Genomic DNA, 13,693 nt, shown 5'->3' on the forward strand with positions numbered 1-13,693 from the left:
ATCCTTCGACGTCTTTTTGTGTTTCTTTTCCGGTTGCCTCTCAACTACCACTTCGAGGTTAGGGTCTTCTCCCTTGCCACCTTGGTGTCTGCCTATGTGCCTTATACTTGCATAAAAGCCCCAGATGTTTTCGATTTTGTGTAGAGAGGGGGGAACAATGTAAGTTACACTGAATCTTTGCTTGTTTTGCTAGTTGACTGTGGTGCTGAAAGAGAGATGCTGTTTTCAATGATAATTTTTAAGACTGTTCAGTCACATACAGGGATTAACGGTTGTATTTCAGAATACTGAGCATAAAAATATAGCACTAGAAAAACATTGTAGCCAGAATATTGATTACCAAATATTGTGATGGCAAGTATATATCAAAGAAAGCATATTACTCATAATTATACATCTTCTTAACTCTATAACATATATATATATTGTCAAGGTACATATATGTGGAGTTAAGAATAGTACATCTATACTTACCTACCATACTTAGCTTAAATGTATTTTGGTTATTATATTTTTGCAGCACGATAATTAAAAGTCAACAAATATTCTGACAGTATACAAGCATAATGTAAGGAAATCATTTTTTAAACAAGATAAAGGGATTGGGAAAAAAATATTCTTCAGATTCCTAAATTAAATAAACTATTGGAAGGTGGGTGTTAGAAATGGGGTTTCTAGTTGGCAGAGGTATACACCCTTGTCCAAGTAGGGTCCATAATTCTAGTCAGGGTAAGTCACACACAATCCAAATTATCCTGTGCCCACCCTCTGGTAGCTTAGCACTAAGCAGTAAGGCTTAACTTAGAAGGCAATCTGTAAAGTATTTGTGCAATAAATCATGCAACAACACAGTGAAAACACCACAAAAATACACCACATAGGTTTAGAAAAATATAAGATATTTAGCTGAGTGAATTAAAGTCAAAACGATCAAGATGATTTGATACGTACAAGTTGAAATATCACTTTTGCAATGATAAGAAGAGACTTAAGTCTTTAAAAAGCAACAAATATCTCTTGTGTGCACAAAGTACCAGGTATGCATCAAAATTACAAGCACAAATACCACAGAGGAGGAGATGCATGGAAAAAGGAAGGCATGCGTCAGATTTCTAGGCGCACACAGACGATGGGTCGATTCTTTTCCATGCGTTAAGGGCTTTGCGTTGAATTCCGGTGCGCAGACTTGAATCTTTCATTGCGATGCGGGGTCTTTTGACGCCCAGGGACGATGCATGGAAATCCTAGGCGTGCTGGATGACGTCACAGGTGCTGCGTCGATCTGGAGGGCGATACGTCTGAGTTTCTGTTGCACGGTAGGCGCTGCATCGATTACTGTGGCAGGAAGTCAGACTGTTGTTCCGGCTTGGCGATGCGTCGATCCATTGGGCTGTGCGTTGAAGTTCCAGTCGGAACACTGGCGCTGCGTCGATCTCCACTTGGGGTGCCGGGGTTCGTCATTCCGAGTCAGTGATGCAGTGATTCTTTCCCCGCTAGGCAGGCTGTGCGTCGATTCCGGCAGGCTCCGCATTGATTTTTGCCCCACAAGGAGTTCCTTTGAAGAAAATAAATCTTTTTGGCACTGAGACTTCAGGAAACAGGAGGCAACCTCAATCCAAGCCCTTGGAGAGCACTTCTCAGCAGAGCCAGAGGCCAGCAAGGCAGCAGGGTAACAGCAAGAAAGCAGTCCTTCATAGCAAAGTAGTCCAGTTGGGTCCTTTGGCAAACCAGGCAGCTCCTCTTGGCAGGTTGCAGGATCTGGTTCAGAGTGTCTGTCCTAGGAAGTGTCAGAGTTGGTAGGGTCAGGGACCCAGTTTATATACTCCAAAGTGCGTTTGAAGTGTGGGAGACTTCAAAGAGTGGTTTTGAAGTGCACAAGGTCCCCTTTCAGTACAGGTCTGTCTGCCAGGGTGCCAGTAAGGGGTGTGGCAGTCCTTTGTGTGAGGGCAGGCCACAAGCCTTTGAAATGTGTCAAGCTCCTCCACCCTTCCAGCCCAGGAAGACCCATTCAGTATGAAGATGTGTGTGCAGGTGTGACTGAGCATCATGTGTTTGTGGTTGTCTGGGTAAAATGCACAAGGGAACTGTCAACCAGCCCGTCCCAGATTTGGATTAGCAACAGGCTGTAAGGCACAGATGGATTTTAAGTGCAGAGCAATGCTCACTTTCTAAAAGTGACATTTCTAAAATAGTAATATAAAATCCAACCTCACCAGTCAGCAGGATTTTGTATTACCATTCTGCCCATTCTAAATATGATCTGTCTACCCCTTTCTGATCAGAATCTACCACTCATACAGTATATGAGGGTAGCCCTAATGTTAACCTATGAAAGGAGCAGGCCTCAGAGCAGTGGAAAACGAATTTAGGAGTTGTCCACTACAAGGACATATAAAACACACAGATATATGTCCTGACTTTTGCCTACACAGTGCCCTGCCTTATGGGTTACCTAGGGCCTACCTTAGGGGTGGCTTGTATGTAGAAAAAGGGGAGTTTAAGGCTTGGCAAGTACTTTTAAATGCCGAGTCAAAGTGGCAGTGAAACTGCACACACAGGCCTTGCAATGGCAGGCCTGAGACATGGTTAAGGGGCTACTTATGTGTGTGGCACAACCAGTGCTGCAGGCCCACCAGTAGCATTCAATCTAAAGGCCCTGGGCACATGTAGTGCACTTTACTAGAGACTTACAAGTAGATCAAATATGCCAATTGGATATGAACCAATGTTACCATGTTTTAAGTGAGAGAGCATATGCAGTTAAGCACTGGTTAGCACTCCTAAAACCAACAAAAACAGTGTCAAAAAAGTGGAGGGAGGCAGGCAAAAAGTTGGGGGTGACCAGCCTAAGGTTGTCAGGTCTAACAGTGGGTCTTGTTGCTATTTCTTGCTGCCTCTAAAAAAACAGCTCTTCTATTTTCAAAACAGACATTGAATACATGCAACCATTTTAAGGTCCGTGTCTCCGACAGAGGACTACCGATGCTTTACGTTTTTATTGTGCCATGGTGCGTACGGAGGATTTCTATGCAGTGAATGGAACCATGGGGAAAATTCTGACCTTCCTCTCGCAGTGAGAATCAAAATCTTAGTAGCCAAGCTGGTTAAACAGCGACTTTACATTTGTAAACGGAGGACATTTTAGGTTACATGTTAGCGCTTATATTTTACAAAGACATAACATATCGCAGGAAGGCACCTGTCAGTTAAAACTGAACGCGGTTAGGACTTTGAGTGACAGTGTAAAGTCACATTTGTACCTCAGAAAAGAAAGAAATAGACGAGCAGAGATTCGAGGCTCAAAACAACGCAGGCTATCTCTTTGAAGTGGGTCAAATAGGGTATTTAAAAGGGTTAAATAGTCAGCAATATGTATGTGATGAGGTCTAGCAATTTCCTTCATTATGTTTCCCCTATAAGATAATGTACACCCTTACATAGTAAAACATAACGTTTTGAGCAATTAACTATATTATCAGACAAAACGATTGTCATGTTCAATTTTTCTCATTTGAGATAATGATAAAAAGACTTACAAAATAATATTTACGTCACTGTGTGAGCCTGAATACCACGCACTAAACACAGAACTGTTTTAAAAACATACACATCATATTTAACATTGTGCAAATAGCGTTTTAAAATACAATCAAATATATCCTGAGAGTTATGCCACTCTTGTGCATGATGACAAAGTTTAAATTATGTCATAGAATAAATAATAAAGCATGTTTCCTAAACGGTTTTTATATGAGGAAAAGCCTTCAGCGTGACCAATGAAAACAACAGGTGCTTCATCAGTGTGGTGCCAGAGCTAAATTTCAAACGTCATGGTTGGCATTTGCAAATCTCTCATTTTTGTTCAATCACAAGGGCAAACATTTCAAGCAGCAGACCGATGTCACATTTCCTTATATCTCCAAAGGACCTAACATGAATATAGCATGAGCTAAATCAAGGCAAATTACCGAGATAGGGAGTCATTTTACACTTTGGCAGACAGCCTGCCAGGTTGGTGGAGACCATGGCCTTCACCCTTGTCATGGAGTACTGCTGCCACATTTAGAGATGCTCGCCTGCCTGGTTTGGATCTGTGTGACAAAAGTGTATCTAACACATCAGCGGATGCACTATTCGTCACAGTTCAATGCAGAGTGAGCCGCCATGTTTTTTGGCTAAATTAACACTGATTTTGCTTTTCAAAAACAAACTCCATAATCAATTACCTGTTTCTGAAAAAAGGAAAAAAACAATGCCCTTCATGCACAAGGAGTTTTTTTTATCTCTGTTACAGGACCATTGTTTGTTTTCTGTTCCGATTTTTGCCATGCCTGAGCCTCTGACATTAAAAAACATGCTATTCCCCCAACTCTAAATAGGAAAGGGGGCAAAAGGAGACAAGGCCAGCGGGGTAGGGCCCCAATTTCTGCAAGAGTTCCTGGTCAAACTCTAAATGCCTACTCCCCCTAAATAGTAGTCACAGAATAAGCTGTAGACAAATCAAATAGGCATAAACTTTGTAAAATTGCACATCAAATTCTGCATTTTAATTCCGAATTCTGGTTAACCTGTATGAATTTATTAGCAATTACAAAAAGCACTGGCAAACCCAACTGCTATGAGTTTAATGCGCAAATACATGCAGCACAAACACATCAGGGAATGGAACGGGAGGGGAGGTGGAGGGAGGCAGCAGAATCGGTCAGAGAAGGCTACAGTCCCAAAGTAGTAAGCACAGGAGTTGAGGTACAAAGATATGCCCAAACAGCCAATGGCATTAGGTTATGTAAGAGATGACTGTTCTATTAGGCTGAGCCAAGATATTATTGGACGTGGTGCAAGCCAATAGCTTAATGACGCTGGTTGAAAAAAAGTCGCCAAGGGCAGAGAGATGCTGATACATAAATATGAATGGTTGAAGCGTGACGCCCCGTGCCCACTTTATGTATCTTGTCATCAGTTGGTCTGGCTCATTGCTGCACTGTCAAAACCCAGACCTGAAAAGGAAAACCTTACTGAATCTGCTGTAACCACATCACATAAGTCATACAGGATTTTAAATTACATTTCAACATTGTAGCTGGACAAGAATTGTCATCCCCATCATCTGTCACTTTCTGTTTTATCAATACATAGTGTAGGAGGAAAACATGCAGTTTACTTATCATCACACCTTGTTTATCTCCTTCAGACAACTGTCATTGGCAGGAAAGTGCTTTCCTCCTGTAAGATTGGAGTATTTCTTTTCCACATTGCAGAGATTGTCTCTTTCCTATTAGGGTATGAAAACAGAAAACTTTTAAATGAAGCAGTGAAACAAAACTGATAGCCTGCAGTATTACACCAAAAGAGAAGCCTTTTGAGAATTGGCTGCACAACAATCACATTTGACTGTAAGGCAAATCAAGTCATACAAATCTTACACATGTACACACAGGTTCTGTTTCAGAATCATTCTATAAATTGAGTATCATTAAAAGGGGTAATAGTAGCATATCTTATTTGCAGTGCTTAGAAGGTTAGAAGTGTAGAAGCACTATATAATAAACAAGATCTTATAATTATAACAACGCCTCTGCCCCATTGTCAGAACCCCTTTCAGTGGGCCATGGGGCAAGCAGGGGTTACTGGGCCCAGCCATGGGGGTTGAGCCTTTAACTCCTGATGTCCCAAGGCCTGACCTACTATGGATTCTGAGCAACTGGGCCAATCACCCATTCAGCATGTAACTCTGCAGACTGGCATTGTCCGAGGAGTCCAAGGGTCCCTGGGGAGGGGATTGGTGAGGGGTGGATGCAGAGAAGTGAGCACAGGCACACAACTCAAAGGCATGCAGCAGCCGCAATAAAGCATTATCCAGCAGATACTCCTGTTTATGAAAAAAGAGAAGTATTTTATTTCTATCGCTATTAACACAAAGTTAAAATGCAATGTTCACAAACAACTGCACAGATCCTCTAAGGTCAGGGCTACAGTGTTTCTTTAGGTGGTCACCCAGGCACCATTCCCTCCTTGCAATAGTACTTATTTCCCATTCACTATAGGCAACATCCAGGGCAAGTCCAACTAGTGTCTGAATCTCAAGAGTCTATGCCGATTCAATTTTAAAGCCTATACTGTTCCAGCGCCGCTGCACTAACTAGCAAGCAAGTTCCCCCATGCTGAATGGTCTGAAATCAGTCTTACCCGCATCTGCAGGTTTAGAGCATCCGGAGTGCCTGAGCGAACTCCGTCTGCGGGCACTTGGAGCCGCCACAGCAGAATCAGTTGAGTTCACTGCACATGGCCCACGATGGCTGCACTCAGTGGATGTAGGGTTCCTCACATGCGGTGGTGCCACCATAGCAACCCAAGGCTCTTTGTGGCTCCTCATTGCAGGTAATTCTCTGATCCGTTCCACGGTGTGGGATGGGTGATGCAGTGATCCAGAAGCAGGTCAACTGCCTTTCTGACGGTGCTTCTACGGTGGCCTCACTTACTATGGTGGGGGTGGTCGATCAGGTTGCATGTATTGCTGCACTCAGTGACCACCCTCTGGCATAAGTGGTCACCATCTCTTCCCTGTACAGAGGCTCAAGTCCGCTTGACACAGAAAAGTCCTCAGCAGCGGTTCCCGGGGGAACGTAGGGTCAGGGCTTACCATAGTTTAAAGGCTATAGCCCTTAGAGCATAGCAGTCTTCATGATGCAGCCCCTCTTGGCATATGGGGTCGTAGTTCACCATGGCTTAAGGCTTACGGCCCTCACTGCATGGCAACCGTCTTGTGGCAGCCTCTTCTTGCATACAAGGTTGTGGCTCGCCACTGCTCAAAGGTTACGGCCCTCCCAGCACGACAATCTTCACATGGCGGTTTCTTCTTGATATGGGGTTCACAGCACCTCACTTATCCAGGGCTCTGACCGGATCATTGCAGTGATTCACATGGCAGCCCTCCTCTGGCATAAGGTCGTTGACTTTGTCCTTCACACAGGCAAAGATCTGTTTAGTGCTGCAGACATTTCCTGAAACCTTGCAATGGGAGTCCACTCAACTGGACCTCACTCCTTCCAACACTCTCCTCTTCTTCATAGGGTACACTGATCTTGGCAAGCAGGCCGGCGCTAGTGCTCCAGGCTCCAGGGTAGGTGGTCTTGGATTCCCTGGGTGATGATCCCTCACCCATAAGGAGCATTAGCAGGCTTTGGCCTTCAGTCCTGGTTACAGGCAGAGGTCTTGTGAAGCTTCCCCTCCTCACACAGTCCATCTGGATTCTTGGCAGATGATAATTTTTGGGGTCCCAAGTACCCCTTTTTATAGTCCATTTCAAGGCACCAAATGTGATTTAGAGTCTGAATCTTTGAAATATATGTTGAGTGAGCCAGCGAGCAAAGTTTTAAAAAGTAGTTTCTTGCTGCATGATGTATGTTACAAGTTTGCTAATAATAGTATTCAAAATATGTGAAGTATTTCATGATACATCTTGCTAAGCTGAAGATAATGTGGCCAGAAACAGCGAAATTTTCCACAGGTGCAGAAGCTGCCCTTGACTTTACATGCCATTTTTTTCTGCACCAAAATCCTCTTGTACAGGTATTTTCCCAGCATTTACCCCTAGTAAATAACGGCTAGTTTGCCCTTGTGGTATGTACTTAGGGAAAAAAGCGAGGTGTGGACTTTATTACTCCCAGAAATTAACTGATGCAGTAAACTTCTCACTATTCATAATTCCGACCACACAAACAGGTGTTTGTGCAATGGTCGAAATTATTCAGTTCTCTTGTAATCAGAGTCTAGGAGAAGGCAGGGTAGCATAGGGCTTGCCAGCTCTAAGCATCTCTATGCTACAGTTGGGATTCACAATACTGCCTTCTGTAGATGGGGAAACCCCCCATGAGGCAAAAGGAGAATCCCAGAGATTCTCCTCAGTGGGATGTGCATGCTTGTTTATTACTCTCAGCACACTATGCAGTGCTTACACTGTACAGCGAGAAAGACCACAGTGGTTCTGTTATGGTTGTGGGATGATTAAGTGTGTTGCATGCAATGCCCGTGGGTTTAGCGACAGAATATAGCAATCGAAAGTTTGGCGTTTGTTAACAGAATCAGAGTTACCCTAAAACTTGTATAAAAGGCATGTTTGCTTGCGGGCAATAATGAGAAGTTTGCACTTAGTTAGGAGATAAAAGATTCCGGGGGGTGGCTACTTTATGTTAGCGCATGGTTCATTCATTTCTGGAGAAGGAAGGTGGTATTTGCTGAGAGGTGTTAAAACGGGTTTTTGTTAAGAGTTTGCACTGTGTGGAAGGAACGTGCTCACAGGTAAAACCTTACAGGGATTGACCTACATTTTATGAAAAGGTCTTCTGTACATGCGAGGGACATTTGGTTACATAAAACATAAGATGATATTTCAAACCGTAATATACCTGAATTGGGAATGATACACAAATTCAGATGGGAATCTTGTCAAAATCAGCAGCACTACTCATCTGTCATCAGCAAGGAGATCCCTTGCCAATGAGCTAAAACAATGGGCTAAAACAAGGGTGCGTGTCAGCACCTCTTTTATTTAACCTCTACACAACAGATATGTCCATGGCCTTAAGAAATGCAAACTTGATTCCACCAAAAATCGGGAATCTTAAAATTATCCTCCTGCAATATGCAGACAATATTGTGCTGCTGGATCACTCAAGAACTGGGCTCCAAAAAGCACTAACCGTCCTTCATGGTTACAATATGGAAAATAGAATGAAGGCAAATGCTTCTAAGACCAAAGTTATAATCTTTGGAGGACCACGTAAATATCAGAACTCCCGCTGGAACATGGGTCCTCTCCCTATCAGCAGTACAGACTCGTATACCTATCTGGGTGTGTGGCTAACTGCGAAGGGAAATCCCAAAGTCTATCTGCACCATCTTAAATCGAAGGCTAAATTCATAATAACCAGAACATGCCAGTTAAACAATCTCATAGAAAGTCTCACTCCAAAGCTGATTCTTCAAGTTCTCAGAGCCTCCCTTCTTCCAGCCCTAAATTATGGCCACAAAGCCTTTCCGGGTCAATTTTTCACACTAGGTGGAAAAGCTCCAAGGCAAAGCTTACAAAAGAGTGTTCAAGTTACCGCAATACATAAGGGGCTGCTTGATAAGGCTGGAATTTGGCCTGGAAGGCCAGAACTCGGCCCACATCAGTACCTACTTGAAATACTACCACAGGATTATTATGGCCCCACCAAACACTCTGAAATCAGCTCTTAGCCCTATTTTTCATGCCAAAATGACCCCCTGATCGCAATATTTACCCACAGCTCTAGCCTCCCTTCAAATAGATCAAACAGAATTAATCGGATTGGCACAGTCTCGTATCGCCATCAAGTCTGTGCTGAAAAGACAGATAAAAACGCTTTACCAGCCAACTGACCTGGAAAAAGTGAGCAGTACTCCTGTACAAAAGGCAGTGGCAATATCTTATATGAATGGTTCACAACTCTTGTCACCTCAACCATATTTGGCTTGCACAATTAGGAAAGCTCTGTGACACAGATCATGGCTGCAAGGTTGCTAGACCTGAAGATCAGAAGATGAACCCAAAATGGCATTCTCTCACTAAGATAACAAATTGCAGGCTCTGTGGATACAAATCTGAGTCATTTAACCACCTGCTTTGCTGCTGTCCGGCAAAGATGAATGCACGTTGCACCTTAGTAAAACCTCTCTTTCTCCGTTACAGCATAAGATCCTGCAATGAGGCCAGATCACTAGTGTTCACCTTAAGGGAGCAATCTGAGCTGGCCAAATTTGGGAAGTTTGTCTCCAGGCTATAAAAGAAACTGAATGAGTGCACTGTGTTTACCCAGACTTCCATAACCTAAAATAGATGAATATGATAAAGGTACTTTCGCTCGGACATGATGGCTTCAGCCCTGATTAAAAACAATATACGATAATTGCACTTTGCATCCGATTGCACAAAACTGTGATATCACTTCTATTGTTATTTTAAAATGCGTCTTTTTCCATTTTAAAGTTGTGACTGTATATGAAAAGGTTTTAGTTAATCATGCACAAAAAATCTATCTATCTATCTATCTATCTATCTATCTATCTATCTATCTATCTATCTATCTATCTATCTATCTATCTATCCAGCTATCTATCTATCTATCTAAACATGCTTCTGTTTTATGAGCTGGAAGACATTTAGGGGGTCATTACGACCCTGGCGGATGGCGGAGAAGCGGCGGTAAGACCGCCAACAGGCTGGCGGTCTTATTTTTGCAATTATGACCATGGCGGTTACCGCCATGGTCATCCACCGCTTCTCCGTTCCGGCCGCCAGGGCGGAGACGACCGCTGGGCTGGAGACCTGGGTCTCCAGCCCAGCGGTCGTCACTATACCGCCGGCGGTATTTGGACCCGGCTGACCACCATGGATTTCATGCGGTTTGGAATCGCCATGAAATCCACGGCGGTAAGCACTATCAGTGCCAGGGAATTCCTTCCCTGGCACTGATAGGGGTGTTCCCCCACCCCACAACCCCACCCGACTCCCTCCCCTACACCCCCCACCACCCCTGCCACCCTCCAAAGGTGGCAGAACCCCCCTCCCCACCCCGACCCCCAACATCACATCACTCATTCACACACGACACGCATGCAGGCACCACAAACACACATACACGCACACACACCAACATACATGCCAACATCCACACACACAGTCAGACACGCACACCCACATTCAAACATACACGCACACATCCATACAGACATACCTACAGACATACATGCACTCATTCCCAAACACACAACACCCCCGCAAGCATACAGGCACTCACACACCCCCTCTACATACACACACGCACACCCCCATGCACGCACACAACACACAACACCCCCCCAGCCCCCTCCCCTAACGGACGATCGACTTACCTGGTCCGTCGATCCTCCGGGAGGGGACGGGATCCATGGGGGCTGCTCTGCCGACACCACACCGTCAACAGAACACCACCACGCCGAATCACAGGACGTGATACGGTGGGCGGTGTTCTGTTGACGTGGCGGTGGAGCAACCTCCACTTCCCCGCCGCCCGCCAGTATGGCTGTTGGCGGCTCTCCGTCCGAAAAAGGACGGAGAGCTGCCAACAGTCATAATACGCCAAGCGGAAAACCACCACCACTGGCGGTCTTCAGCACGGCGGTCCCTCGGCGGTCTTTACAAAAGACCGCCGAGGTCAAAATGACCCCCTAAGTGCCTGTTGCATACTGTGCTACATGAATACACCCATCACTCTTTCAGTTTATGATTACATTTTATGGCTAGTTTACAGCATGGCCACACCATATATCTGTTGGTTAGTGACCTAGTGCTTTTTTTATTTTTTTTTATTTTTTAGAAGTGTGAGAAGTGTGGCAGTGGAGAAGTGTGGCACAATGGTTAGAGCGGCAGACCCTGAAGCAGAGATCTGGCTCAAAACCAGGGTTCAAGTCCCACTTCGGCAAGTCTTGGGCTCAATTTCCTTGGACCAGATAATTCTCGCCTTGGTGCCTAATCTAATTAATGAGTCCAACTCTGGGCAATAGCTTGCTTAATCTCCACAATGGCCCCAACAGTGCTTGGATGCCTGGCTTCACCCTGGGGGTGCCCAGGAGTGGGCACCTCACAGGGAAAAGCCAGGAGGGGTTCCATAGCGGTATGAGTACAGTGCCTTGAGACCCTAACGGGTGAGTAGTGCGCTATACAAGTGCAAAGTTTACCGTTTTAGTGCTCAGTTCTTCCACGCCATCTCTCTAATTATGCACTGGTAGCACTTTTGCTGAAGTTCCAAAGTATAGTTAGATCCCTGATACTAAGGAAAGAGCTGGCTGATATTGTATTTAAGCCACACAGTGGGAGGAATCTGATCATTTTTTAAATAAAAAAGGTGCACTTGAGAGGGCTCAGGCACCTAATGGGACACACTCCTTGCGGTAAACAGACTAGATTTGGCATCGGCGGAACTTTGATGATCCTTGCCTATGTCTGTTCATACATGTGGGCGAGTTGAGGCCATTAGATTCAGATGCTGCGGATGCAGACTATCCTGGTCAAGTTAAAAATACGAAGGTTATAACGTTTGTAACTTTTACATAACTATAGTTTGCGGATTGATAAGGTTGTCTATAAAGGTCGTGATGAATGCTATATGCCTCCTTGTATGTTCATTACGAATGACAGAAACAAGGCCACCCTTTTAGCATAATAAGGGTGAAGGTGAACACCTAATTTCGCTATCTTTCCTTTTAATCATGCCTATTAGGGAGAGTGATTACAATTTGAATTCTTTCTACTGCAAGGCATTTTTAACTCACTTGTCTTATTATTATAAATGGTTTTTTTTCTCACTACACTCTGCTAATCAACACTCACACCATTCAGCTTTCATTAGGATATCCCACTGATCAAAAACAACAAGTGATGGACGGAATGCTGAACATTGTCAAACACTCACCCCCAGTCATAGATCTGGGTTTAATCCATCGTTCTTTTGCTCACCATGCCACCCCAGTTTGGACCCAGCCATATGCAAATCAGTCTTGACCCTGTTTCTCATGGGAACAGTCCAGACCGAACTGCCAAGCCAGGTCCTCACTGGACCGGAAACAAGCATCCTGGGACCGGTTTCGGGGTTTCACCCCTCATCAGCCAGGCTAGCTTGAATCCAGTGGCATGGGAAGCACGGGACCCACGTCTGGGCATACCCTTCCCACTTAGGGCGACAAGGCAAAAACAACAAGTGATGGACGGAATGCTGAACATTGTCAAACACTCACCCCCAGTCATAGATCTGGGTTTAATCCATCGTTCTTTTGCTCACCATGCCACCCCAGTTTGGACCCAGCCATATGCAAATCAGTCTTGACCCTGTTCCTCATGGGAACAGTCCAGACCGAACTGCCAAGCCAGGTCCTCACTGGACCGGAAACAAGCATCCTGGGACCGGTTTCGGGGTTTCACCCCTCATCAGCCAGGCTAGCTTGAATCCAGTGGCATGGGAAGCACGGGACCCACGTCTGGGCATACCCTTCCCACTTAGGGCGACAAAGCAAAAACAACAAGTGATGGACGGAATGCTGAACATTGTCAAACACTCACCCCCAGTCATAGATCTGGGTTTAATCCATCGTTCTTTTGCTCACCATGCCACCCCAGTTTGGACCCAGCCATATGCAAATCAGTCTTGACCCTGTTCCTCATGGGAACAGTCCAGACCGAACTGCCAAGCCAGGTCCTCACTGGACCGGAAACAAGCATCCTGGGACCGGTTTCGGGGTTTCACCCCTCATCAGCCAGGCTAGCTTGAATCCAGTGGCATGGGAAGCACGGGACCCACGTCTGGACATACCCTTCCCACTTAGGGCGACAAAGCAAAAACAACAAGTGATGGACGGAATGCTGAACATTGTCAAACACTCACCCCCAGTCATAGATCTGGGTTTAATCCATCGTTCTTTTGCTCACCATGCCACCCCAGTTTGGACCCAGCCATATGCAAATCAGTCTTGACCCTGTTCCTCATGGGAACAGTCCAGACCGAACTGCCAAGCCAGGTCCTCACTGGACCGGAAACAAGCATCCTGGGACCGGTTTCGGGGTTTCACCCCTCATCAGCCAGGCTAGCTTGAATCCAGTGGCATGGGAAGCACGGGACCCACGTCTGGGCATACCCTT

At 45.1% G+C, this 13,693-nt stretch overlaps 1 protein-coding gene across 4 annotated transcripts in view; it reads right to left on the reverse strand.

Moving 5' to 3' along the window:
* PHLDB2 (pleckstrin homology like domain family B member 2) overlaps positions 1 to 13,693 on the reverse strand; it is a 483,232-nt gene that overhangs the window by 130,780 nt on the left and 338,759 nt on the right. For all 4 annotated transcript variants that reach the window (XM_069204939.1, XM_069204938.1, XM_069204937.1 and 1 more), the window contains one exon: positions 5,174 to 5,272. In XM_069204939.1, coding sequence (XP_069061040.1) covers positions 5,174 to 5,272 — 99 coding nt within the window. The remainder of the gene's footprint in view (positions 1 to 5,173; positions 5,273 to 13,693) is intronic.

The sequence above is a fragment of the Pleurodeles waltl genome, chromosome 8 (assembly GCF_031143425.1).
Source record: "Pleurodeles waltl isolate 20211129_DDA chromosome 8, aPleWal1.hap1.20221129, whole genome shotgun sequence".
Taxonomy (NCBI): Eukaryota; Metazoa; Chordata; class Amphibia; order Caudata; family Salamandridae; genus Pleurodeles; species Pleurodeles waltl.